The sequence below is a fragment of the Pogoniulus pusillus genome, chromosome 37, assembly GCF_015220805.1.
Source record: "Pogoniulus pusillus isolate bPogPus1 chromosome 37, bPogPus1.pri, whole genome shotgun sequence".
In the NCBI taxonomy this organism is placed as follows: domain Eukaryota; kingdom Metazoa; phylum Chordata; class Aves; order Piciformes; family Lybiidae; genus Pogoniulus; species Pogoniulus pusillus.
The window spans coordinates 9,891,236-9,918,973 of NC_087300.1; the positions used below are offsets into that span (position 1 = coordinate 9,891,236).

The 27,738-nt window shown below is 47.2% G+C and overlaps 1 protein-coding gene across 1 annotated transcript; it reads right to left on the reverse strand.

The window, feature by feature from the left end:
- On the reverse strand, window positions 1-27,659 carry ZMPSTE24 (zinc metallopeptidase STE24). The gene is made up of 10 exons (XM_064172495.1): window positions 27,503-27,659; window positions 25,725-25,871; window positions 19,908-19,994; window positions 19,188-19,304; window positions 16,957-17,109; window positions 14,533-14,674; window positions 5,309-5,469; window positions 3,920-4,024; window positions 1,918-2,061; window positions 1-1,611 (listed from the first exon to the last, which is right to left on the reverse strand). The coding sequence occupies exons 1-10, from the start codon at window positions 27,617-27,619 to the stop codon at window positions 1,387-1,389; spliced, it is 1,398 nt and encodes a 465-aa protein (XP_064028565.1). The 5' UTR covers window positions 27,620-27,659; the 3' UTR covers window positions 1-1,386.
- Between the last annotated feature and the right edge of the window lie 79 nt (window positions 27,660-27,738).

Below are 27,738 nucleotides of genomic sequence, written 5' to 3' on the forward strand. Positions count from 1 at the left end.
TTCCAGCAACAGCTTTTATCTTGTTGCACCTGAGACACCACTGTGCCCATCATCTTACAAGGCATTTCCCCTGAGGCCCAGGAGAACAAATTGAAGCCAACAGTAAAGTCTCCTGAAAATTATTTGACATCTAAAAAAAAAGAATTTGCTCCAGCTTCTTCTTTGTACAGAGCTGTGCAGACCCTTTTCATCTACCACAGACTGAAAACTGGATTTTTACACTAAGTGTGTACATTCAGATGGCTCCAAAACATTTGCATAGCACGTACAAACTTCCTTACATTAACCTTTAGCTTTGTTTCAACAGAAGTACATTTAATTCCACCTTTTGTCAGAAAAATCCAAGGCAATCAATCAATGCAGAAGCCAAATCAGCACATCTTCTCTGTCCTTTACTAACTTATGTGAACAAATTGTGACTTGGGCTAGAACAATGCCAAGGAGTGTTCCTAAGTATTCCAATGCTATTTCAGCTTGATTTGTATTAACGGAGAACTTTCCATGGTATGGAGGACAAACCCCCTTGGAGTGAAAGTTCAGCTCTGCTGCATTGTCTGAGCAACTAGACAACTCCACACACAAAACATGTGTATGGACAAAGTACAGCAGCAAGGGAGGAACTGAGGTGTGAAAAAGTTGTTAATCCTTCTGCTCATAAGAAGAAGGGAGAACAGAGAATTAGCAACTTTCTCTAACATCTGGCTCCTGTTCTGGCTCTCAGTACAGCCGCCCATATTCGCAGCAGCACAGCCGAGAAGGGGAGGAGCCCGATCCTACTGTAATGCTACCAAATACCAACTGGTGCTCATTTTCAAGGAAGCCATGGTGCACTGCCTCAGCTGGAATTCATCTCTCCTCCTGTGCTTCAGACAAAGGAGGTTTATTAAGCAGCATTTTCAGTGGTGACATACATGAATCCAGGAGAAAGGCCAGCCCCTGCAGTCAGCTTTCAAACCCACAGACAGTGCCTGGCAAGAACAAGGATCATATACTAGAAATCAAGTCACTCTTCACCATGAGACACTTGAGACTGGGAAGGTTCAGAGTGGTGAGAATGGGAAAAGGATCTAAAGCAATGTTCAAGGCATACACAAACTGAAGAAATAGGTGCTCTGGAGTGTATAAATTTGTTTTCCTCCTTTTCCAAGTTTATGCTATGGTATGGAGATGAAAGCCTGGGTATGTGGGGAGCAGGACCTCACCCAGTACTTCTAAATTCAGGTCCACAGGATTTTTTTGTTTTTAAAAAAATTATAATTTAATACCCGACTCAGGGTGTGATGCTGTTAACACTGTACTTCATTAGCATTATTTTTAAAAAGAAATTAAAAAGCAGCTCTGAACTTTGCTTCTGAGATGGGAGCAGGATGCCTGACCCAGCTCCTGTCACTCTTGCTTTGCATCTTTCAAGGCCTGCAGTCTTTCTAAAAGCGGTGGATGGGAGTAATGCCACATTGAAAAGATCCAGTCAGAAACGGGGAATCCTAAATTATCTCTGTTTAACTTGATCAAAGCAGAATATAGGTCTTGAGCCTTCCCAAGTTCCTTGGCAAATGCATCTGCTTGAAACTCAAATCGTCGGCTTAATACAGTCAAACAAAACGAGAGAACCTGTGGAGAGAGAGATCAAACTTTAACATTTAGCTTTCTGCAAGCTCCTGAGAGCATCAGTAACTACTGCTGCATGTGCCTGCCCACAGCCCACACCTCACTATGGCTGCAGAATGAGCTCTCTAAGGTTTATCCAGGCCACACCTGGAACTGGGAGCCTTACACCAAACAGACCACTAAGCTCCTGATTAAAGGAAGATACCACATGGAGCCTCTGGAAACTCCAAGCTTCCCCTTTTAGTCAAAATAAAAGTCATTACTTAAAGAGGATGATACTTCAGCAGCTATTTCTTGAAAACAGTTTACCTCGTTGTAAGGTGAAAAGATGAACTGGAAAATAATCATCAAGCCTATCAGGGTAGGCTGGGTGTCATAGAAACCAAATGCGGCAAAGAGTTCTTTTCTACCAATTAACACGGCAAACAGGAAGAAGCAGAGGAAGGAATTCATCTGCAGAAAGGACACAACATTCTTGATTAGGAAGGGTTTTTATGCATGTCTAACATGTAGCCTAGTATTACAGCCTGGCACAGAAACACTACTGAAAAAACCCGGACAGATCACTTCAGAACCAATACACAGAGCAGCTGGCCTTGTTCTGTTAGTGTGCAGTAAGGAAATGCTGCTTGCTCTCAGTGACCTAAAAATGTCAATAGCAGAGGAAGATGAAGAGGCAAGAAGAGAAGGTGAGCAGGAAGCACAGAGTAGAATCCATCTCCTTAGAATGAAGCACAGGTTCCAATGAAAGCTTAAAAGCAACCCAAATCTGCCTGTGCTATGTGACACTTCTGTTCCTGGGAACAATCCAAGCCTCTCTAAGCCATGCAACACCTGTGTCACACTACTCGCCTGGCTTTGCAGAGCCAAGAGGCAGGGCCATACCCTACCACATTTGCTAGAGGTGATTAGCACCTTTGCAAGCCATTAGCATCTATTCAAGACCAAACAGTCTTCATAATGAGGAAGGTGCCAGAATATTGTTGTAGAAACACGCAGAACAGGGATGATGGTGACAGCAAACTACAGCAAAAGAAGATTATCAACAAATTTCTGCTAGTGAAGAAAAAAAATCTACCTATTATGACAAAACAATAGTATCTAGAAAATGGATCCAAAGACCAAAGTTATAGAAGTTAGTAGAGTGGCAAAAAGATTATAATAGTTGTTGGTAGGAGGGATCAACACTGATGTCAGAAGTTGAAAGTTAATTTCTTTAAAGCAGAAAGCAAGAAGAACCTCATATGAGTGTTCAGCTGCACGTGTAAGAAAAGTTCAGTGTGGAAATGGATAGACAGATTGCCTTAAGCAGGAGCTTGTGTTTACAGCCTGAAAAGCTTGTGAATAGTCTTTAAGATAGAACAGCACAGCACCCCTGGGATGGTGCAGACATCTCAAGAAAGACAGGACGGGATTACAGAAGGTGCATAGGAGGCATGCTAAAGGAAAGAAAAGGCTGGGAACTCTAAAAACAGGATGAGTGACACCTGGAACATGCCAGATGCACGCCACAGCATAGACTGCTGCCAGGAATCGAACTGCAGGCCTTGAAAATAAAAGAATGTTAAGAGGTCTGGGGCAGGAGTCTCCTGTATTGTCCACTGCTCAGAGGTGTGTGATGACTCAACAGACCATTAGGCTCCTTTTCTACAAAGCTGAAGTGGGGCAGTCTCTAGAGATCACTTCAATGTTCACCCCATTTGGGTACCACCAGGAAGGGCACAATAAAGCTCTTTACCACTATTCAATGCACAAGGCATGAGAATACTACAGGAATCAGAATGCCCTCCTGAGTCACACTTCAGAATCCTCAATTCCATTCCTTCTCACCTCTCCAAGGAACAAGACTGACAGAAAGTGACATGTGGCTCTCTCAGAGATAATGACAAACACCTGAAAAAAATGCAGGATGGGAGGCAGGATACATGCAGTCCTATCTCCAGCACAGGGATGGAAATAGACCTTCAGAGAAAGCCCTGAATTCAAACAGACAAAGAAGAACTGCTGCAAAACAAGATAAATGTGTCCACACTTCAGAAGACAGGTCCTGAGATGAACTAAAATGTCAGCAGGCATGCTTCTTAGATGCTTTTTACCAACCAGAGGGACCAAGGAGGGGACAGAAAGCCCAGTTAGTGCAGGTTCATTATAGATACAACAAAGGAAAAATACACAAAGCAGCTTCCTGGGGCAGGGTGTAAGGATATCGTGGGAACGTGCACTTGCAAATCTGGGATCAAGTGTTTGGAAACAGCACTAATTACAGATTGCTGAAGGAAAACCACCAAATCACCACTTTGGCAGTACTCACCTGGCTGATGATAATATTTTTGATGGTGTGGCCTAGTTTCCAGTGACCTAATTCATGACCAAGTACAGCCAGAACTTCTTCGTTTTTACATCCTTGTTTCTTATTCTGAAAGCAAAAGTAAATCAGATGTAACTGAACACAAGTGAACATGTTTCTTACACACTGTTTTTTCCCAAGGTCACTTAAGTGTCCCTACATTAGGCTGCTCCCATCTACCATCAGAGAGACTCACTATTTTTTGAGCCTTTTTCAAGAAGATACTTACAGCCCTTCCCCCCTGATTTTTAAGTTCCCAGGATTTCTCTGTTGAGGTGGCATTCTTATTCCCATGTATGTAGATGTGCTCATGCAAACCTGGAAGAATGCTAGAAGATTTGCTTTCCATACTCTCTCTTACCATCTCTTCATCTCATCCTCTTTTGTTTTTCCACTCAAGATTCATTACAATGGAAGAGTCTCATATTTTCAACAGAGAAATAAAACAAAGCCCTCAACCCGTAGTTTCCCTTCAAAGACACTGTGGTCCCCTTAGAAGTTAATGACAACATCCTTGCCCTCTACAAAAAAATATTAACTCAGAGGGACATCTGTGCCTTCAGGGGTACACCAGCAAACCAGAAGGAAGCAGGTGGGCTTGTGTACTGAGAACACAGCTGAAGAATCTGTTGAGATGGAACAAATGATTCCCATTATGATCAGGGCAGGTGTGCTCAACATCCCACATCATGGACAAAGAGAATGTCACTACCAACACAGTTACAAGAAACAGAAGCTAGACTGAACAACCCATACATTGGCCCAATGCTAGGCAGCAGGAGACATTTTTTTCTTCTCAGTTACTTCTTCAAGCTCTTTAGAAATGATTCCATAATTTTTAACCTTCCCTACACTCTCCTGAAATCCCAATTGCTGTTCCAGCAGACTCCCAATGGCAGCTGCAATGCAAATGACAATGAAAAACCATCATCCTGTTCTTGAGCAGGGCAGGGGAGGATGCAGGAGTGGAACCTCTGTGTGCACACATGCGTGCCTCTTGCACCAAATTCTTGCCCATAGAAAAAGGCAGACAAATGGCACATGCACAGGCATGGCAGTCCCAAGAGAAGGAACATCAGCTGAAATGCTGAACAGGTCCCTGGTTCAAACAATCACAAGGAAGTCCTGTTTTTTCACATGCAGGGAACCAATGTTTTCCTAAACCCTCTGTGGTGTCTGGTACTACCAGCATCAGTCACACAGCCCCAGAAATTGAGGCTGAGGGCAGCTGAGGAATACTTTTGTTGAAATCGTGAGGGCTTGGGTTTTAGCATCTCACTTAGAGTTAAAATACACTCATAAAACACACAGAAATATCTCAACAAGAATGAAGAAACGTAAAGATGAACTTACTTTGGTTTTAGACTTTGTGTCTTCATTCTCACCATCTTCTCCTTCTGCTGGCTCTTTGTTCAGTGCAGAATAGTCCTCCAGGAGGGTGTCAAACAGCACAATCCGCTTATTCTTGAAGAATCCATAGAAATAGGCATTGCTGTGAGAAGAACGCTTAGAACCTGAGATGGAAAATGTACGTTAAAGGCTGGACACTGCCAGGTATTCTGTTAACCAGGTTCTTCCAAAGGAATTCCAGAGGTATCCAAATGAACAATGGACAAACTCAAGCAAAAAAAGATGGGATGAGGCACTTAGTGCCATGGTCCGGTTGATTGGACAGGGCTGGGTGATAGGTTGGACTGGATGATCTTGGAGGTCTCTTCCAACCTGGTTGATTCTATGATCCTATGAACTGAGATTCCTTGTTGAAGCAAATTTTAAAATGACCTAAGTAATGCTGACTGCGTTCACTGACAGCAGGGAAGGAAGCATTTTTGCCTGTAAGATGATCACTAAAATTGCTACAAATGTGACAGCAGCCATAGGAAGATCCAAGAGCCAGAGAAAAAGCAATTTCTAATTGCAGTCTCAAGGTGAGAGCAGGAGGAGCATTCTTCACAAAGCATGAGCTGCCCTTCTGGCCACGGAACTGCAACAGCTTCCAGTATTCTTGGAATCTTTGCAGTGTGCTAGCAAAGAAGATTCAAACCAGATGAGGATGAAGGTGTTAGAGACAGAGGGGAGAGGGTGAAGAGATAAAGTGCAGGTACCAGGCAGCCCCTCAGTTACTTTTGTTTCAAAGAAGCAATCTCTCATGGCTGCTTTTATCTAGATCAGGCAACTCATGGACTGTTTCTGCAATCAATGGACTTGGGGTCACAAACTCCACCCTCTCCATAGCACAGGACTGTTTCGATGCATTAAAAAGCTGTCTACATCATAGAACAGAATCACAGAATACACTCGGTATGGAAGAGACCTGTGCTAGTTTGAAGCAGGCTAGAATGTTTTGGTGAGAAGAACTAGATTACAGGCTGTAAAAAAGAAAACAATGGTGATGTCTACTTCCCTCACAGTCTTGCTGAGAAGTATAGGAACAAGAAATAGAACCAGGAGATAACACTCTCGGCACCACTCTTGCTTGGGCTGCCAGCTGAACTGCATCTCTCTAACCTCACTCTCCATTTGGGGCTAACCCACTTTGCTTCCTAACCTCTGGCCGAACCTCAATTCTTCCTTGGGAGTGGGGTAAGGTTGAGAGGGGCAGGGGGAAGGTGAAGGGGTGTTTAAGAGCCCCTCCCAGGGACTCAGGTTTCTGGGAGGGGAGTTGTGTTTCTGTATTACCTTTTACCTTGTATATAACTGTATACACTGTAAATATCTGCTTGTGTATTGTGCTAGCTGTAAATAAATAGCTTCATTCCTATTTACAGAGCTGTCTGAGTCTAGTCTGGGTGATTTCTAAAGTGGGGGAGGGCAGGGAACACCCAAACCATTACATCTTTTTATTTGGTGCCCAGCGTGGGGCAAATTCATTTTGAGTGATTGTTAATTAACTCTGGGAATCAGAATGAAGCTAATGAAGAAGCTATTTTACTTAGTGGGGGCTACTGTGTGGCCTACTTTCTGTTTTCTTATTTATAATTGGATCAAAGCCCACATTGGTTATTTTTTGTTTAATATAATTTTTACGAAGATCAAAGCTAAGCTTACATCCATTTTTTGGAGTTGGGGGGATTTCATCCTTGGTTATGTTGGTTTCAATGTCACTGAGACTTTTACCAGTAACATTACAGGAGTATTCACCAGTAACATCACAGGCAGTGGAAGTAGTACTTCTGCTTTATCTACAGACCTCCTAAGAGTTACCCTACCTAAAAGTCAGGCAGATCCTTGTTCAGAATTTTATTCACATCAGACTGCGGCACTTCTGGTGTGTGTGTTCCTAGGTGTTTTAATTTTTAATTTTATAATAATTTTAACATTCTGTGTGAAAAAACTCAAGCGTGATGCCTGTAAGATCTAAAAAGAAAGAGAAAGGGACAGTGTCGCATAAACAGCCCGGCAATCCAACACAAAACAAAGATAACTCGGGGGCACAGCAAGGAGCTACCACTACACTTCCCCCTCCAGATTCTGGGAAAGCTGCCAATGTTCTAACCAGGAATGATAACATGGCAGGATTCCCAGGAGTACAGGGAAATAATCAAACTCAAGATGTTCCCTCAACTAATGACACTAACTCAGCCAGTTTGAATCCCCAGGCAGCAGACAAGAACCCTCCTAGCTCTAAGGCAGATCTGAACTCACAGTCCTCAGGCTGTGATTCAAACCTGCCAGAAGACTCATCAAAGTCTGTCACAGCGCAGGCCATCTTGGCACCTGCCAAGGCGAAAGCTAAGACATGACATTTAACAGAGTGATTCAAAAGAGGATTTAGGAGAGGGGACCTCTGGTGAGCAAGAGGAGGAAGAGGAGACATAGAGTATTTGAGATTTAGCAAACATGCTTAGATCTCAATACTCTGATGAGAGGAGTGCTATGAGATTGGCTGCCAAGAAAGTGGATGGTTCCAATGAGTTTAAGAGTGCTCTTAGGAAAGCTCTGTTTCTAGGCCAGGGACAACCAGATCAACAAGAGGAAGAGGAGAAGGATGACATCCAGGATTCAATCAATCCCCTCAGAGAGGTCAGGAAAGTTAGAAAGGAATACTCAAGGGAATCAGGTGAACCAATCCTAAGCTGGCTAGTGAGATGCCGTAGCATTGGTGCTAATGCCCTGCAGGTAGGAGACAAATCTGCCAAGCAGCTGGGACCACTCACCAAGGAGAGTGGAGTGGACAAATACCTAGCAATTCCTCTTGGTAAGGTTAGCTTGTGGACACGCCTCCTGTTGGCTGTGGCTATGAGATATCCTTCCCGAGATGATCTGCCATGGACAGCCAAGAAGTGGATCACCATTGAGCAGGGAATTAAGCTTCTGGAGGAGTTTGCTGTGAAGGAAGTGCTTTATGGAGATCATGGCACACATGAGCCTGATGATATTCCTTTGGGAACAGGTCTCATGAAGAAGCTTATTAAGCTTGCTCCTTCATCCTATGCTAACATCTTGGCCAGCAAGTTTCTATGAAGGAGTGATAATGGAAGGTCTGTTACAGTTGGTGAGTTCACTGACCAGCTCAGGCAGGTAGAGGACAGCTTGGCACATTCTGCCATAGTCTCTGCTATAAAGACTATGACTACAGAGATGAAAGAGATAAGGAATGACGTTAAAGATAGCATGAGAGAACTGAAGGAGGATCTTAAAACCTCCATTTCCAATCTGGTAAAGGATACCATTCCTGCATCATCTGAATGGGTGCATGTTTCTGCAGTCAGGAACAGACGCCCACCTCCTGCAAGGCAATTCCAGTCCAGGAGGAGACAAATTCCACCCAGACATCAGCAATCACGCGCATCACTGTGGATACTTCTGCGTGACACATACGGGGAGAACATGAACAAGTGGGATGGTCAACCTACTTCAGCTCTTTCAAAGAGGGTCAGGGAACTGCAGAGTGGCAGAAACAGAGGCAGCAATGCCAGAAAAGTAGCTGTCACTTCTTCAGCTCCCGAGAGCAACTGCAATTGTTCCAACAGTTGCAATTCCTCTCACAACAACACCAATCACTGTGTACACCCCACATGCCATGTTCAACATTAGGGGTGCCCTGCCTCCAGCCAGGAAGAGGAAAGGGATAGTGGAGAGAACCGAATCTATTGGAATGTATTCATTAGGTGGCCTGGCAGTTCAAAAGTTAGGAAATACAGGGCTTTAGTTGACACAGGTGCTCAGTGTACTTTGTTGCCATCAAATTGCAAAGGCACAGAGTCTATCACTGTTTTTGGAATCACTGGTGGATCTCAAGAGTTAACTAAGATACAGGCTGAGATCAGTTTAACTGGTAAAGAGTGGAAGACACATACTACTGTAACTGGTCCTGATGCGCCTTGCATGTTGGGAATTGAATTTTTGAGACAAGGTTGTTTCAAAGATCCTAAGGGTCACAAATGGGCTTTTGGAATAGCATCTGTAGAGATTGAGGATGGTAAATTGAAATTGTCTACTAGACCTGAACTTTCAGATGAATCTGCAGTTGTGGGACAACATGACATAGAGGATTTGGAAGTGCCAATTGCAACTCAAACTGTTCACCACAGGCAGTACAGAACTAACCGTGACTCTTTGTTGCCCATTCATCAGCTGATTCGTCAACTGGAGAGTCAGGCGGTCATCGAGAAAGCTCATTCACCTTTCAACAGTCCCATCTGGCCTGTGCGTAAGCCTAACAGCAACCGGAGACTCACAGTTGATTTTCGTGCCCTCAATGAGGTGTCTCCACCCATGAGCGCAGCTGTGCCAGACATGCTGGAGCTCCAGTACGAGCTGGAATCGAAGGAGGCTAAATGGTATGGAACCGTAGACATTGCTAATGCTTTCTTCTCTATTCCCATAGCAAAGAAGTGTAGGCCTCAGTTTGCATTCACCTGGAGAGGAATCCAGTACCAGTTCAACCGTTTGCCTCAGGGGTGGAAACACAGCTCAACCATCTGTCACTCAGTCATCCACAATGCACTGGAGAAAGGTAAAGCTCCAGAGCACATCCAATTCATCCACGTCATCATTGTGTGGGGCCAAACTGCTGAGGAACTCTTCGAGAAAGGTAACAAAATCATTGACATTCTGTTGCAAGCAGGTTTTGCCATTAAGAGGGACAAGGTCAAAGGACCTGCCAGAAAAATTCAGTTTCTGGGAGTGCGGTGGCAGGATGGTCGCCGTTACATTCCTCAGGATGTGATCAACAAAGTCTCCAGCATGGCAGTTCCCACAAATAAGAAGGACACACTTTCTTTTCTTGGTGCAGTGGGATTTTGGAGACTGCACATTCCTGGTTTCAGTCAGATTGTCAAACCTCTGCATGATGTGACTCGTAAGAGAAACAATTTCGAGTGGGGACTTGAACAACAAGCAGCCTTTGATCAAATTAAACGAGAAATAGTCCATGCAGTGGGCTTGGGACCTGTGAGATCTGATCCGGACATTAAGAACATTCTGTACACGGCTGCCAGTGACAATGGTCCAACTTGGAGCCTTTGGCAGAGAGCTCCAAACGAGACACGTGGTCGTCCACTTGGTTTCTGGGGATGTTGTTACAGAGGTTCAGAGACAAATTACACCGCAACAGAGAAAGAGATACTAGCAGCCTATGAAGGAGTGAAAGCAGCTTCTGAAGTGATTGGAACTGAGTCACAGTTGCTCTTAGCTCCTAGACTGCCAGTTCTAAACTGGATGTTCAAAGGCAAAGGTTCATCACTGCATCATGCCACAGATGCAACCTGGTCTAAATGGATGGCTTTGATAACCCAACGGGCACAAATAGGTAATCTTGGACGACCTGGTCTGGTGGACGTGATTACCAACTGGCCGGAAGGCTCAAACTGTACCAAACCTCCAGAGGAGAAAATAACTCGTGCTGAAGAAGCTCCTCCCTATGGTGATCTCTCTGATCAGGAAAAGAACTATGCTTTGTTCACAGATGGTTCCTGTCGTCTTGTTGGGAACAAGCGAAGATGGAAGTCAGCAGTCTGGAGTCCTACCAGGAGAGTTACCGAAAAGAAAGATGGCGAAGGAGAATCCAGTCAGTTCGCTGAGGTAAAAGCTGTTCAACTTGCTCTTGATGTGGCTGAACGTGAAAATTGGCCTATCCTTTACCTCTACACCGACTCGTGGATGGTAGCCAATGCTCTATGGGGTTGGCTGAAGGACTGGAAGAAGAATGGTTGGCAGTGGAAAGGAAAGCCTATTTGGTGTGCTGATCTATGGCAGGACATTGATGCACGACTGGAGAGAATTCCAGTAAAGGTGCGGCACGTAGACGCACACATGCCTAAGGGCAGAGCCACTGAGGAACATCAACATAACCAGAAGGCAGACCAAGCTGCTAAGATTGCTCAAGTTGATACCAACTCTGATCTTGACCTTGATTGGAAACACCGAGGTGAACTGTTCTTAGCTCGGGGGGCCCATGACTCATCTGGACATCAAGGCAGAGATGCAGCATACCGATGGGCTCACGATAGGTCAATTGACTTGTCCATGGACACTATCACCCAAGTCATCCATGACTGTGACATTTGTGCTGCTATTAAGCAGGCTAAGTGCATCAAGCCCTTATGGTATGGTGAGAGATGGTCAAAGTACAAGTATGGTGAAGCCTGGCAGATTGACTACATCACTTTACCTCGATCTTGTTCTGGCAAGCAGTATGTGCTAACGATGGTAGAGGCCAGCACCGGATGGCTGGAAACCTATCCAGTTCCACATGCTACTGCACCTAACACCATTCTTGGCTTGGAGAGACAGATCATGTGGAGACATGGAACTCCAGAGAGAATCGAGTCAGACAATGGCACTCCTTTCAAGAACAAGCTTGTGAAAAACTGGGCCAAAGAGTACGGTATTGAATGGATCTATCACATACCCTACTATGCACCAGCTTCAGGGAAGATTGAGCGCTACAACGGTTTGCTGAAAACCACCCTAAAAGCCATGGGGGGTGGAACTCTGAAAAACTGGGACAAACATTTAGCACAAGCTACCTGCTTGGTAAATAGTAGAGGTTCAGTAAACAGAGCAGGACCTGCACAATCAGACTTGGTCCAAACAATAGATGGTGGTAAAGTTCCTGTTGTAGGTGAAAAGAATCTGTTAGGGAAAGCTGTTTGGGTATTTTCTCCTTCGGGGGAAGGGAAACCTGTCCAAGGGGTGGTGTCTGCAGAAGGTCCTGGTCATACCTACTGGGTAATGCAGGAGAATGGTGAAATCCAGTGTATTCCACAGAGAAATCTAACCTTAGCTGACAGAGTTCAAATTCAGAGTGTATCATACGAGCTGTTAGGAGTTTTCTGTTCTAGGTACTATTGGCATCCAACACTGAAAGAATCTACAAGAGAATCTACAGTACATGAGCATGAACCCAACGTCACTTGGGAGTCCCTGTTCTCGTCTCACTTGTGAGGAGACAAACTGTTCTGAGCTTTTGAATCACCTACATTTGAGACAGCTGGAGTGAAGTGTGAACTGAACTTGTGATATTCATTAGTGTAAATATTGGTTTAGATTAGATCAGATAATTCTCAGAAATACTCTGAGTGTAGGAGACAGGGGTGGATTGTGCTAGTTTGAAGCAGGCTAGAATGTTTTGGTGAGAAGAACTAGATTACAGGCTGTAAAAAGAAAACAATGGTGATGTCTACTTCCCTCACAGTCTTGCTGAGAAGTATAGGAACAAGAAATAGAACCAGGAGATAACACTCTCAGCACCACTCTCGCTCGGGCTGTCAGCTGAACTGCATCTCTCTAACCTCACCCTCCATTTGGGGCTAACCCACTTTGCTTCCTAACCTCTGGCCGAACCTCAATTCTTCCTTGGGAGTGGGGTAAGGTTGAGAGGGGCAGGGGGAAGGTGAAGGGGTGTTTAAGAGCCCCTCCCAGGGACTCAGGTTTCTGGGAGGGGAGTTGTGTTTCTGTATTACCTTTTACCTTGTATATAACTGTATACACTGTAAATATCTGCTTGTGCATTGTGCTAGCTGTAAATAAATAGCTCCATTCATATTCCCAGAGCTGGCTGAGTCTAGTCTGGGTGATTTCTAAAGTGTGGCGGGGTGGGGAACACCCAAACCATCACAGGACCTATCATCTAATCCAACTGTCCTGCAGTCAGCAGGGATATCCTAACTAGATCAGGTTGCTCAGAGTCCCAAACAACCTTGAATGCCTCCAGTGTTTCACCACACTCATAGTAAAATAATCTTCCTAATGTCTAAACCTGTCCTGGTCCAGTTTCAAACCATTACCCATCTGTAATAGGCTCTGTCAGTCCCTCCCCAGCTTTTCTGTATGTCCTTTTCAGGTATGGGATCCAGAACTGGATGCAGCACTGCAGGTGGAGTCTCACCAGAGCAGAGTAGAGGGAGAGAATCACCTCCCTTGCCCTGCTGGCCACACTTCTCCTGATGCAGCCCAGGCTCTGGTTTGCCTTCTGGGCTGCAAGTGCACACTGCTGGCTCCTGCTGAGCTTCTCGTCCAGCAGCACCCCCAGGTCCCTCTTCTCAGGGCTGCTCTCCAGCCACTCCCTGCCCAGCCTGGATTTGTGCTTGGCATTGCCTTGGCCCAGATGCAGGACACTGCACTTGGTCTTGTTGAACCTCATGAGGTTGGCTTGTGCCCACCTCTCCAGCCTGTCCAGGTCCCTCTGGATGGATCTCTACCCTCCAGCCTGTCTGCTGCACCACACAGCTTGGTGTTGTCAGCAAACTTGCTGAGGGTGCACTCAGTGCCACTGTCCATGGCACCAACAAAGATATTGAACAAGACTGGTCCCACATCTTTGTCAGTTAGGAGATAACCTCTGAGGTTCTTTCCAACCTGAGACATCCCGTGATTCACCAGAGCAGAGCACAGGGCAGTATCACCTCTCAGTTGTTTGGATTCAGCCCAGGCTGCCATTGGACTTCTGGGCTGCAAGTGCCCATTGCTGGCTCATGTCCAGCTTCTCATCCACCAGCACCCCCAAGGCCTATTCCACAGGGCTGCTCTCAATCTCATAATCCCCCAGTCTGAACTGATATTATTGGCAATTTTCCTGATCCAGGTGCAGGATCCTGTTAGCTTCCAGGTCCAGATGCAGCACTTCACCTTGTTGAACTACTTGAAGTTCACCTGGGCCCACATCTCCAGCTTCTCCACCTCCCTCTGGAGGACATCCTATCCCTCTGAGAAACCACTCATGTGAACACCCTAAGAAGGAATAGGTGGGTTTAACTTCTATAACTTTTTCAACTGTTCCACTGAGGATTCAGGCAGTCAATACTGAACTGAGACCAGAAAAGACCAAAATGCCTTTCCCCTCCGGTTAAAGTTCTAGAATTGGACTTTTGATTGCTGCTTCCATTTCGGACTGTGATGTGTATTTCCATTCCACAGAGACAGGATAATGATCCCAATGAGATGCTGAGTTCAGGCTGTACATTTGCCTTCACTTTTTTGACCTTAAAGCAAGGAAAAGGAAAATGGTACAGACACTGACCAGCATTCCAACAGCTGAGGACCATAAGCAAATACCCTACTAGAGCACCCACAACTGAGTCTAAAATCCACGAGTTCAAAATGACAACGTTTTTTTACCAAAAGAATCTCACCTTCAACAACGTAGACTTTAGTCAAGGGGAAGTCAATGCCCTTTGCCATCATTTCAATTTGTTGCTTGAGCTCCCCCTCGGGCAGCGGAATAAATTTGTCAAACAAAGGTGCAATGTAGTCTGCATAGATTGTGACAAGCACCTGCAAACACAGGCAGAAATTAAAAACAAGGCACAGAAATGTGTGGTCAGTATGAAAGATGGAGCAGAAGTACAAGGAGGAGGCACAATGTCAGAAAACACACATGATAAAGCAGAATCCTGCATGAAGTGTGAACCACAGCAAGGCTTCTGTGGCTCATCCCACCTGCAGGCACAGCTCCTTAGCCTGCTAACAAGGCAAGATGGGCTGGGGGCAGGTTCAGCTACAATCTGCAGTCCTCAGCAGAGCTAGTGTGAACTGTGGGTTTGTTCTGAGGACAAATCAAACTGCAAATCCACTATGACTAGGGGCCAGGAGTCTGATTGGTCACAGGCTGTCATTCTCACCCACTTCACCAATACTGGAAAGCTCTGAGGTGCCTCAGGCTGAGCTGCCTGGACCAAGAGATTGTCTTGTTCTTCAAATTCCTGTTAGCTTGCAAAGGCATGGTTTAAAGCAGGCAAGAAACTTCATGTCCCTGTGGTGGACGGTCCAAAAACATGTTCAAAATACATATCCAGGACATGTCCCTACGTGTCACAAACAAACTCACCTTCCCCCTGCTTCCCTCTTTCCCAGGTTGGGCAAGGTGGGAAAGAATGCAAAGACCTTGTCAGACACAGGTCTGAACAACAATGCCATGTTCAGACTTGTTTTGGAGCCTGCTTTGTGCTGGTAAGCAGGACTCAGGCCACTCACCTGTGGACAGCCTAATGCTGAGAGCATGCATCTTCTATTTTTGGTATAAATAACCTACTACTGGATAATTGTTGTGTTTTCCTCTATTACTACTGGACCAACGCTATTTTGACAAATGTTTAAATTATGATTTTTGGTAAACAAGCTGCTGCTTCTGTCTGGTTTACCTCCATGCTCCGTGGAGCTGGAAAGCCTGCTTTTGCCCATGGATCGTGAATGGAAGACACGAGGCACTGTCCACCTCAAGAACCGAGCCAGGGTCCGGGATTGCTTGCCCTGCTCCGGGAAGCAGCTGCCCGCCCAAGTGCCACGCGGTCAGTAACCGCTGCCTGGTTACAAGCGAACCTGCAGTCGAGGCCAGCCGCAGCCTGGGCTCATTGTGTCGCACTCGAGGCCACTGCTGAAGAACAGAGCCCAGCCCCGCGCGCACCCTGCGGGCCGCTCCAGCGCCGTGAGCCCGGGTCCTGCCTCGCCCCGGGGCTAAGCCGGGCCGGGACCACCTTGCGAGCCACGGAAAGAGTCGCCCCCGCGCGGCCGCAGGGGACAAGGCATCCAGGTTAAAGCGCCAGGCACCGCGGCGAGTTTCCCGCCCACAGGCAGCCGAACCCCGCAGCGGGGACCAGCCTCCACGCGGCCGGAACGATCTCTGTTTACTTTGCGCAGCCGCAAACTGTTCTTGGGATTATAAATACTGCACCTCCGAAACACTGTGTCAGTGAACTGACTCTTTCCCGTGAAGTATTTAAGAGTTCTGTGCCTGCCGCTTCAGTTCAAGCGCCCTCCCCCGGGGGGCAGGGGCTCACTGCACCGCGGCCTCGCTCCAAACTGATTGCTGGTTCTGAATTTTCTGATTTGTTTAAACCGTTCCAGTGACGCCTGCAGACGGTCCGCAGAGCCAGTGCGTTCCAGCCTAATATCCAAATCTGTGCATAGAGTGACTGTAAAGAAGTTCTGGGGAAGTTTTTATATTAATAATGTTAATAATTGTATGAATATTTGCCTTATCATAATTAATAACAGCTCATCAGTCCCTTTTGTTCTTGCCCTTCTCCTAGTTGTATGCAAGGCTGCGGAGCTGCTTGATGCCTCTGGTCCACAGCCATGTTCCAAAACTCATTGCATTGCACCTGCATCTCCTGAAACTGACAGCAGATGCAGCCCAGGTGAGAAAGGCAGGACTGGAATACCACTGTGATGGAAAGAAAAGCTGAACTCCCTTCCTTTACACCCTGTATCTTCACAAAGTTATTTATTAATTTAAAAAAATGGACTGGAGAAAACTTTAAATTCTGGTTAGTGAAAAAGGAATAGGACAAAAGAGACAAACGGTCAGCAACATGAGCTTCAAAATTGTTTTGACAGGTTTTTATCTGCTGAAACAAGTCTTTTGACCTTCAAGCACTGTTGAAAAAAGTCCAATAAAATCTAAAGCTAGAGAAAGTGACCTTCCCACAGTCAGAGCAAGGGAGAACACTTCCAGAGCAGTATGGAGCAAGAAAATAAAACCAACTGTTAAGACTTCAACCTTGGCACACTGAGCTACAAGAAGCTAACCTCTGGAAGAATCCCAGCCATGTACTCACCAAGGAAACAATTAATGTGAAGAGCCAAGCGTAGATGAAGAAGTAGTCTCCCCCTATTTTGATGATGTAGAGCAGAAGGGCAGTCACTGGCAGCAGGATGCACTGAGTCACCACAAACTTCTTGAGGGCATCCTTAAAAAAAAATCCCAGAGTCTGCAAAGGAAGAACCCAGAGATGTGGTCAGTGCCACGGTGCTGACGGAACTGACCCCTGCAGTGGATGCAAAGAAACAGTCATCAACCAGCACTGAGCCAGCAAGGTGCTCTTGTGGCCAAGGGCATCCTGGGGTAGATTAGAAGGGCTGTGGTTAGTAGGTTAAGAGAGGTTCTCCTCCCCTCTTCTCTGCCTAGTGAAACCACATCCAGATTATTGTGTCCTGCTCTGGCCTGCTCCGGTCAAGAAGGACTGCAAAAGAACTGCTTGAGAGAGTCCAGCCCAGAGCCCCCAGGCTGCTGCAGACAGTGAACAGCTCCTGTGAGGCTAGGCTGAGGGAGCTGGGGCTGGCAGCTGGCAGCAGAGCAGCCTGAGGACTGCTCTCAGTGCTGTGCTAAAGATGTGCAGGGCAGTATCAGAAGGACACAGCCAGGCTCTGCACAGGGATGGTCAAAGTCAGCACAAGGGGCACTGGGTGCCAGCTGCAGCAGAGGAGGTGCCACGGGAACAGGAGGGAAAACTTTGTGTGAGGGTGCTGGAAGCCTGGAGCAGGCTGCCCAGAGAGGTTGTGGACTCTCCTTCTCTGCAGAGATTCCAGACTCCCCTGGATGTGTTCCTGTGTGCCCTGCCCTGGGTGACCCTGTTGTGGCAGTGGGGGTTGGACTGGATGATCTCTGGAGGTCCCTTCCAACCTCTAACGTTGTGTGAAATCAAAGTTGGTAAAGAAAAGATGGAAGAAGATTTTCATCTCTCTCCCCTGAGGTGAACTCGCTCTTAGTAAGGGCAGACCCAAAATCTTACTGTATACACCATTAAAGGAGCAAATTTAAAAAATCAGTTTATATTTCTCCTAATTCCTTTATCAATCAATATCCTAGCCATGATAAGATTTTTAGAGAATAGGAACCTTCAAAAAACACAGCTGCTGCAAAATACATGGTCTCTGAACAACTGCCTCCACTCATCTTAACCTTCAAGTACTACTGATTGTCCTAACTGGAAATATATAAATGAAAGACTTTTAGCTATAGAGAAGCTGTTTTACTCCAAACTTCCACTGCCATGCAGTTACTGCTCATGTAGCTGTCCCACATTTTAAAACTAGGTTAAATGTAATAGAAGGAATAGAAATGTCTACCTGAATGAATGTGATCTAGTGACTGCACCATGATTAGGCTGCTAACTAGCTCTAGGAACTGTTAATACAGTGCTTACAGCTGTTCTGCAAGGCACAGGAGTGAGTGGCTCGTTGCATAAGATCATTCCCAACAATTTAGCCTTACAAAGCTGTCCTGGTTTCACTGGGACAGAAACACAGGGCACCAATGGGCTGCAGGACACAAGCAGCGTGGAGGCTGCCAGGGAAGCTGCCCAGAGCTCCCTGCAGGAGTATCCCAGACCATCAGCATCATATAAAGGGAGAAGTTTGATGAGGACAGAAGAGCTTCCTGCCTGGGTTTTGTACTTGCTGAGGCTCCTCCTTCTGCTCCAAAGGACAGCCTGTCACTGCCTTCCCAAGGACCACCTGGCACTGCTGTGCCTTGGCTGAGCTGAGCATAGCTTTGTGCACTTTATGTTGGCATTGGCATTAGCTTTGTGGTTTCATTAAACCTGCTTCCATTTAAGTGTGGGATCTTCTCTCCTTTTCCCAAGTCCTCTTTTCTGCTGGGGAGGGCTCATCAAGTGATAAAGCAACTGCTGCAGGTTAGCCACAGATGTGGGTTAAACACAGAGAGAAAAGGCCACGTGCCAAACAGCTTTATCCCACTTCTGCTATCCATCCAAATTTCACTCTACTATAAGTTTCCTAGTGGAGCTGTGTCCTGGAGTCCTGTATACCCCTAAATTCCTCTCCCTCTGTGGTTTGAATGGGAGAGGAAAAGGCACAAAAAGATCTGTTCCCCCCCCCGGCCTGGCAGGCATGCAGGGGGGGAGCAAGGAGCCCTTCCGGCACGAGGGGTGCCCATGCAGTGCCCGCGCTGGGATCGGGCTGGGGATTGGCTGTGGTCTCTGCGCCCCAGAAGTGGTAACACTGCTCTTTGTCTAGGAAGGGTATATCCCAGGTGTCAGGTCAGTACCTGCTGATTGAAGCCATGTTTCTCTTCTATGACAAATGTGTTGTACAGACTCCACGGCAGACCTGTCACTGCACTGAAGAGTGTTGCGAGCAGCAGAAAAACCAAAGACTGAGCAATCTAAAACCAAACAAACACACACTACTAAAAAAACCCAAAACAACAAAAAACATCTGGTATTGACTGAGCTGCACTTACACTGCTACTCCAGGTGTTAAAAATGGATTTCATGTCACTGTTTACTGAAATCAGTTAGAAAGTGGAGCTAGATAAAGTCACAGAAACAACATGTTTGTGACGATTAGATTGCTGACCACTGGAGTATCTTACTGTGTTAAATGAAGTAGTACACTGCTGAAACAAACTGAAATTAAAACTGAGGATTTGTGACAAGACTTTGTCTGTCTGCCTCACCCACAGCACAAGGACAGCAGCAGCCTCAAATTTCTGACCCTTTTACTGTGCCAAATCACTTCTAGGATTAGTAAAAAGACAACACCCAAAGGGAAAGCCTCCAGCCCCCCACATTACCCCCATTTGAATCAGGTAGCTTTAAGATTTGCACGTTTCCAACATGTGAAGCTATTTAATTTGTAAGCTAATATGAAAGTCCCACCTGGTGATCAGCTCCCAGCCTCAGCCCATCCCTGCACTCACCAGAACATAGCTGCTGGTTTTTGTCTGAGTCCTGCTTTCAGTCAACACAAGCATAAAATGACTTACCTCATATTCTGGTCCAAAACCAGCATGGCCAGAGACCTGACCAGACAGATTCCAGAGAAGAGGAATTCCTCCACAGAGAAGAATCATCTGGAGAATAAAAACACATAGAGGCCGTAAGAGACAAGACTGCCATCACCTTCTACTGGCATTGCAGCACCTTTTGAAGGTGAATGAGAAAAGCTTTAGAATTAGGCATTTTTCCCCTCTGATCTCAGCAGCGCATAAAGAAAACGTGGACTATTTGGCAATGGTTCATCTGTAGTTTAGAGAAGTAGAGATCAGGTCAAGCTTTTGCTTGTCTTTTTGTGGTACTTTCCCAAGCCCATGCACTCTGCTGCACTCTTACTGTGCACTCTGCTGCTCTGGCTCAGGCATAAGGTAACTCTTCACAAGACCTTAAACTCACTTGTCTATGGCTGTAAAACACCTTCCCTAGGAGGGCTGTGCAAGACTCAGCAACTTGGTTGCACTGGGACCTGCCTGCATCCATGCCCCAAGGAAGGTCTTCAGAAGAAGGCTGTGATTTCACTTACAGTAGGAGTGCTGCTTCAAACATCTTAAGGAATCTTCATGCTCTCCTCCTTCTGGCTGCCTGCACCCAGGTTGCCAAGGAACAGAGAATGGACTACTCAGGACACACCATCATCAAAGACATGCTTTAGCCAGAGCTACTGCAGCAAGCACTGCCTGTGGTTCAAGGCTGGGGTAGGAGTGTTTCACAGAAACATGCAGGCTGGCAAAGCCCCTCAGGATCATCAACTCCAACCTAGAACCCTACTCTACAAGATTCATCTTAAACCATCTCCCCAAACACCACATCCAAATGACCTTTAAACACATCCAGGGTGGGTGACTCCACCACCTCCCTGGGCAGCTCATTCCAGTCCCTAAACACCCTGACCATGAAAAACTTTTTCCTGATGTCCAATCTAAACCTCCCCAGCCTCAACCTGAGGCCATTCTCCCTTGTTCTGTCTGCAGTTACTTGTGAGCAGAGCCCAGCAGCAGTTTCTGCACAATGTCCCTTCAGGTAGCTGCAGACAGCAGTGAGATCTGCCCTCAGCCTCCTCTGTTTCATACCAACCATCCCCAGCTCCCTCAGTCTCTCCTCATCAGACTTATTCTCCAGGCCCTTCACAGCTTCCTTGCCCTCCTCTGGTCCTGCTCCAGCACCTCCACAGCTCTTCTGTATTGCACTGCCCAAAACTGCACACAACACTCAAGCTGAGGCCTCACCAGAGCTGAGCCCAAGGGGACAATCCCCTCCCTGCTGCTGCTGCACACAGCATTTTTAATTCAAGCCAGGATGCCATTGGCCTTCTTGGCCTCCTCTTGGCAGGCCTCTGCTGGCCCACACTCAGCTGCCTGGGCACTCTGCTGGCTCACATTCAGCTGCCTGGGCACTGCTGCCTCACTCTCAGCTGCCTGGGCACTCTGCTGGCTCACACTCAGCTGCCTGGGCACTGCTGCCTCACTCTCAGCTGCCTGGGCACTCTGCTGGCTCACACTCAGCTCCTGTCTATTACAGCCTCCAGATCCCTTTCTACCAGCAGCTCTCCAGCCACACAGCCCCAGGCCTGGAGCATTGCTTGGGGTTGTTGTGGCCCAAGTGCAGGACCTGCATTTGGCCTTGCTGAAACTCATCCCATTCATGCTGGTCCATTGATCTAAGCCTATCCCAGTTCCTCTGCAGAGCCTCTCTACCCTCATTCAAATCAACACTGCCACCTCACTTGGTGTCATCTGCAGACTCACTGCTGACACTGTCTGTGCCTGAATCAAGGGCATCAATAAAGACATTAAATAGAAGTGGTCCCAACACAGATCCCCGAGGAACACCAGTTCCCAGCTGCCAATTGGATTAAATTCCACTGAGCACCACTGTCTGGGCCCTCCCATCCAGCAGACTGCGCTCAGCCAAGCCACAAGTAGCCAGTTTGTCTACAAGAACTGTGCAGGGAACAGTATCAAAAGCTTTTCCACAGTCTAGGAGCACAGCATCCACAGTCTTCCCCTCACCCAGCAGCCAGGTTATCTTGGCATAGGAGATCAGGTTGGTCAGGTAGGACCTGCCCCTCATAAACCCATGCTGACTGGGCCTGATCCCCTGGTTGTTGACTATATGATGCAGGATGGCACTTGAGATTACCTGCTCCATGACCTTCCTTGCCACTGAGGTCAGACTGACAGGTATGTAGTTTCATGGTTCTTTCTTGCTGCCCTTCTTGTAGATGGGTGTTATATTTGCTACCCTCCAATCCACTGGCACCTCTCCAGCTAGTCAGGAGTTTTGGTAAATAATGCCCAGCAGTCTGCCAACTCCCTCAGCACCCTTGAGTGCAGCCCATGCAGCCCCACAGACTTGTGTATGTCTAAGTGGTGCAGCAGGTCAGTGACCACTTCCTCATTCACTGTGATGTCCTCATTCTGATGTCCCTCCCTGACTCCTACTTCACAAGCGTGGGTGCCCAGGGTACTGCTGGATCCAACAGCTTGACTCCAAATGTTCCACATTTACTTTCTCAGCAAGTGACCCGTCCCTATATACACAAAAATCAAGTTTGAAGCAGGCAGCCTCCCAGGGTAGGAAGAACCAGATTTTATTCACATTTTTAAAAGGTGTACTCTTAAAACCTAACTATCAGGGTGCATTTTGACTGTCATCAGGAGATGCACGTGACCAAAGCAAAGTTTTCTCCTTTGTAGGCTGAAAGTAGGTTTCGTAGACAGAAATCCAAGAAGTACCAATCCCTGAACAAATGCAGCTGTTAGCACGTTGGCACTACTTATTAAAGAAACCAGCAGCTGAAATAAATGACAGCGTGCTAGTAACCCTAACACAGCATCTCCCTGCAATTCAGTTGCCAGGTAAGTGAATCATCCTTCTGCCTACTAAAAGGAAAATGTTGCAAAGCTGTCATCCAATTTCATCAGCTTTGGCCATGACAACTTCCTTCAAGTTCAGGCACTTCCCAAAGACAATAAAGGATGCAGTTTACACTCCAAGGGAGAGGCAAACCCAGAGAGTAGAGGCCAGAGATCAACATCACACGAAGGAGCAGTAACTCCTCATCACACACATGCAGAGAAGAAGTTGCAGGCTCCCTACACAAGGGATGTCAGGGTAGAACAGGATCACAGGATCATTAAGGTTGGAAATGACCATTAAGATTGAGTCCAACAAAACAGCAAGTCCACCACTAAACCATGTCCCCAAGTGTTGTGCCTATACACCTTTTCAGCACCTCCAGCAGTGATCACCTCCCTGGACAGCCTGTTCCAGTGCTTGAGAAATCTTTCAGAAGGTGAGACCCCACCTGGAGTACTGCATCCAGTGGGGGTGTCAGCAGCACAAGAAGGATATGGAACTGATGGAGGGTCCAGAGGAGACCATGAAAATGATCAGAGGGCTGAAGCACCTCCCCTATGGGGACAGAGAGCTGGAGACGTTCAGCCTGGAGAAGGCTCCAGGGAGACCTCAAAGCAGCTTTCCAGTACCTGAAGGGGATATAGGAGAGTTGGGGAGGGATGTTCTACAAGGGCTTGCAGTGATAGGATGCGGGGCAATGGAAGAACTGGAAGAGGGAAGATTGAGGCTGAAGATTAGGAAGAAATTCCTGACAGCGACAATGGGGAGACACTGGCACAGGTTGCCCATGGAATCTGTGGATGGTCCCTCCCTGAAGGTGTTTAAGGCCAGGCAGGATGAGGCCTTGAGCAACCTGGGCTACTGGGAGGTGTCTCTGCCCATGGCAGGGGGTTGGAACTGAATAATATTTGAAGAATAATATTTGAAGTCGCTTCCAACCCAAACCATTCTGTAAATCTGTGAACATAGTGAGTGGGGCTGACTGCACCCTTAGCAAGCTGCAGACAACACTGAGCTCAGCGATGCACTTGGTACAGAGTGGGGAAGGGGAGGGGATGCTACCCACAGCAGCCCTGACAGGCTCCAGGAGTGGGTCTGTGCAAACCTCATGAAGTTCAATAAGGCCAGGTGCAAGATCCAGTTCCACCCTTGTGCCATGGGCAGGGATACTTCCTAATAGTCGAGGTCGCTCAAGGCCTCATTCAATCTGGCCTTGAACACAGCCGGAGAAGAGGCATCCACAACCTTCTTAGGCAACCTGTTCCAGCATCTCAGTACCCTCACTGTAAAGAATTTCTTCCTAATGCCTAGCTGATGTTGTTGATTAAGGTATGAAATGGTACTGTCCAAGTATGGACTGTTGGAAAGGCACCACTGGTTTCTAGAGCCATTGGCTGTAACTCTTTGGACACTGCCAGCCAGCCAGCTCTTCATCCACCAAACAGTCCACCTGTCAAACCTGTACCTCTCCAATTTAGCAGCTAGAAATTTGTGGTGGACTGTAATAATGGTAGTCCCAGGTGAAGGTAAGCACAGACTGCTGATGCAGCTCTTTGTTTAGCAGGGCATTACAGCCAGTGGCAAGAAAGGCTCACTCCAGTTGTGCATTTTCCTCAGAAACAGCAAGGGATGCTGCTTTGGCTAAAGCTCTTAAACCAAAAGAACACTTCAGAACCTTCTGACTTGTTGCACTTGCCAGGTCGTACCATCTCACCGTGTCCACTTCAATTTCACTTCAATTTTCAAATCAAATGCTGCCTCTTAAGGTGGTCAGAACCATGGAAACCTTTCACATTCACACAAAAATTGCCTGAAATTCTCCAGTGAGCCAAAAAGCCCAACGGGAGGAATGTTCCAGAAGTGCTGACAGATCTCTAACTATATTTTCACAAGTTCACAGAAAATGAAACAATGTCCAGGTCAGGCTACACGGAAGAGATAAGGATATGCTAAAATCAAGAGGAGTCACTGCTCTACAAGACTGGTTTCCCACCACAATTCCATCACTTGCACTATTTCACAATACTGCTGCCATTACGTTTTAGAATTAACCTAGTTGCTTCCTTAATTTCATCCTGTTGTAGATCATACTCCAGCTCTATTTTGCAATGCCAAGCACTTCAGGATTCCTTTTTGACCCATTTGTGCTGATGAGCAGTGCTGCACTTCAGCAGTCAGAAGTTTCCCTTAAGCCTGTGTACCACAGCTGTAACAGTTTCTTCTACCTCAATGGCTCTACTTTTTCACATATACAAATGTCACTTGCCCTGGGCAGTTGCTCTTACACTTGAGAAGCATCCACTAATACTCCTCCTTTTCTCACAGATTTTTCTTTTTACCTTCTACTTAAATTTTATCTAAAGATTAAAGCAGTTCATAGAATCATAGAACACTGAATGGTTTGGGCTGGAAGGAACCTCCAAAGCTCATCCAGTCCAACCTGCCCTGCACTCAGCAGGGACATTTTCCACTATAGCAGGTTGCCCAGAGCCCTGTTGAGCCCAACCCTGAATATCTCCAGGGATGAGGCCTCAACCATCTCCCTGGGCAACCTGTTCCACTGTTCCTCCATTTTCATGGTAAAGAACTTGCATTACCTCAACCACAGGAAAAGGTATTTGCAATAATTTTAAGTAATTCTAATGCTGCTTCATTATTTGGCAGAGGAAATTGTAAGAGCCCAGCTATGTCACTAAACCAGCAGAGCACTACAGCTAGTAGCTGCGCAGTGTGACTCAGCACTGCATGGAGAAAAGATGCACTAGCTGAGGAATTCCCTCTTTTAACACGGCAAACACAGGACCAGACAAGGAACACAGAACCCAAGACCCACTGAATGTCAGCATTTGACTTAAGATACCAGGATGCCAACAGTGAAGCTGCACCAGGAATCCAAGCACTGCAGTTAATTAGTATCCTGTGAATGCTCAGGAAGCTCAGGTACTTACAGTGCCCTCCACCTCCGAGTACAGGCCTGACCAAAAACTGAAAGTGCTTTTGTCCAGCTGGTACAGACGAGACTTTTCAAAGGTTTCTGGATCCATGATCTGCCCTAACTCCTGTGGCACACATGTTGTTGTCCTGTACACCCGCCTCTGAAACATTGAAAAAGAAACATAAAGTCTACACTCAAGGTTTTAAAGAAATACAGTTTAAAAGCAACATATAACATGATCACATGGGCCACCACTTCAAAGATTAAAAAAGAAACCAAAACAAAATAACAAAATGTTTATAAATAGATTTCTGTTTTCTGCCAAGGCCCAAATACAAAGCTAAGGCATAACTCCGTTATAACCAGAAAGTGAGTTACCCACTTAATGTATTCCTAACAGTTACTACATAAAGATCACATGAAACCATTTTTCACAGGATCTGGTCTACTGCATTACAATAATGACTAAGCAGAGTCTAAACACCAGATCCTCCCATGCGAATCACACGACTTCATCAGAAAAGGTACCTGTGCTGTACCTACATGAGGTGCAATTCCATTTTCAGTAGAGAACTCACCACTCAATATTCTAGAGACTAAAAGCCTTTATTCCATCCACTTCCTGGTTTCAATATTTATCCCTTTTCAAAGACAAAAGCTCCTATCCTGTGTCATTTCAAAACACATTCTTCCTCTGAGCCTCCAGGCTGCAGCTCCTCAAAAGGCTAAGTGTGCCCACTGAGTCCTGGCAGCACTCTCCCAGTTGTGCCAGTCTGACTGTGACAGGATTTAGCCCACAGAGGGGCATGCACAGAAGTTTGCTTTCCATCTGCGACCAGAGCAGTGCTGCTGACACTCCTGTTCTGGCCACTGCTAAACAGATGCAAGACCAAGGCTTTCCATTTCTCTCTCTTCCACATCAAGGATTAGAGTGGGCAAGAGGTTGCAAGCTAACACAGCCAGGACAGCTGACCTGAGCTGCCCACAGGGGTGTTCCACACTGGGTGATGTTATATTCAGCAACCAAAACTGATGCAGAGGAAGAAAGTGGGAGAGGGAGTTTGACTTTCCGAGGTGGCTGTTACTTGGAGACAGATCAGGCATCTGCCTGCTTGTGGGAGATGGTGATCAACCGCCTTTACAAACCTCGTGGGGCTTTCGTTCCCCTCTTTCCTTCACCTATCGACCGTTTTTTGCTTAGACCCGTGAGTTTTTGCTCTTGCTCTCACCTGGCTAGGAGGAGGCTTGAGCTGTTGGGTGAGTGCTGGGCTGCTGGCTACCCCACCACACCTGCATTTGTCAGACGGTTCCATGCACTCACCTAACCCACTGGGGTGACGCTAAGTATCCCCACCTCCCGCTAAAGCAAGGCGCAGCCATGGCCGGCCCGCAGCGCAGCCATGCCCCAGGGATGGGCCAGGGTGAGCAGGACAGGCAGAGTGGGGCAGGAGCCCGGCTCGACAGAGCTGCCGAGAGCTTCACCACTCGGCTCCGAACACGAGGAGCACAGACGGACACGGCGAGTCCCTCCCCCTTCTCGGAGGTCCTTTCCCCGATGGCTCTCGCAATCTGCCCGCGGCAAACCGGTTCCACCGACGGATCGCGGACGCGCAGGGCTGACACCTCGCCTCAACCCTGCTGCCTCAGCCGGGACAGGCCCAAGTTCTTCCCTGACAGGGGCCGGACTAAGCCGGTCTCCGCTCCGCGCCCGGAACGCCGCCCGCCGCCCCCATGTGAAGTCGGGCCGGGCCGAGCACAGCCCCCAGCCCGCTGGCGCCTGCCCCCGCCGACCTGCCGGTGTGCCAGGAAGGCCTCCCAGAGGTAAACGGCCCATGAGAAGAGCAGCACGGAGCAGAAGATGCGCTTCTCGGCCGGCAGCTCTGCCCACACCGCACCGGGCAGCACCATGGCGCCGCTCCCGCGCTTCCTGCCGCCCCGCGCTGCGGCGCCGCCTGGCGCCCGGAGGAGCCGCGGAGCGGGCGGGGCCGAGCCTGGGCCCGGAGGAAGGCGGTGAGGGCTGAGGCGGG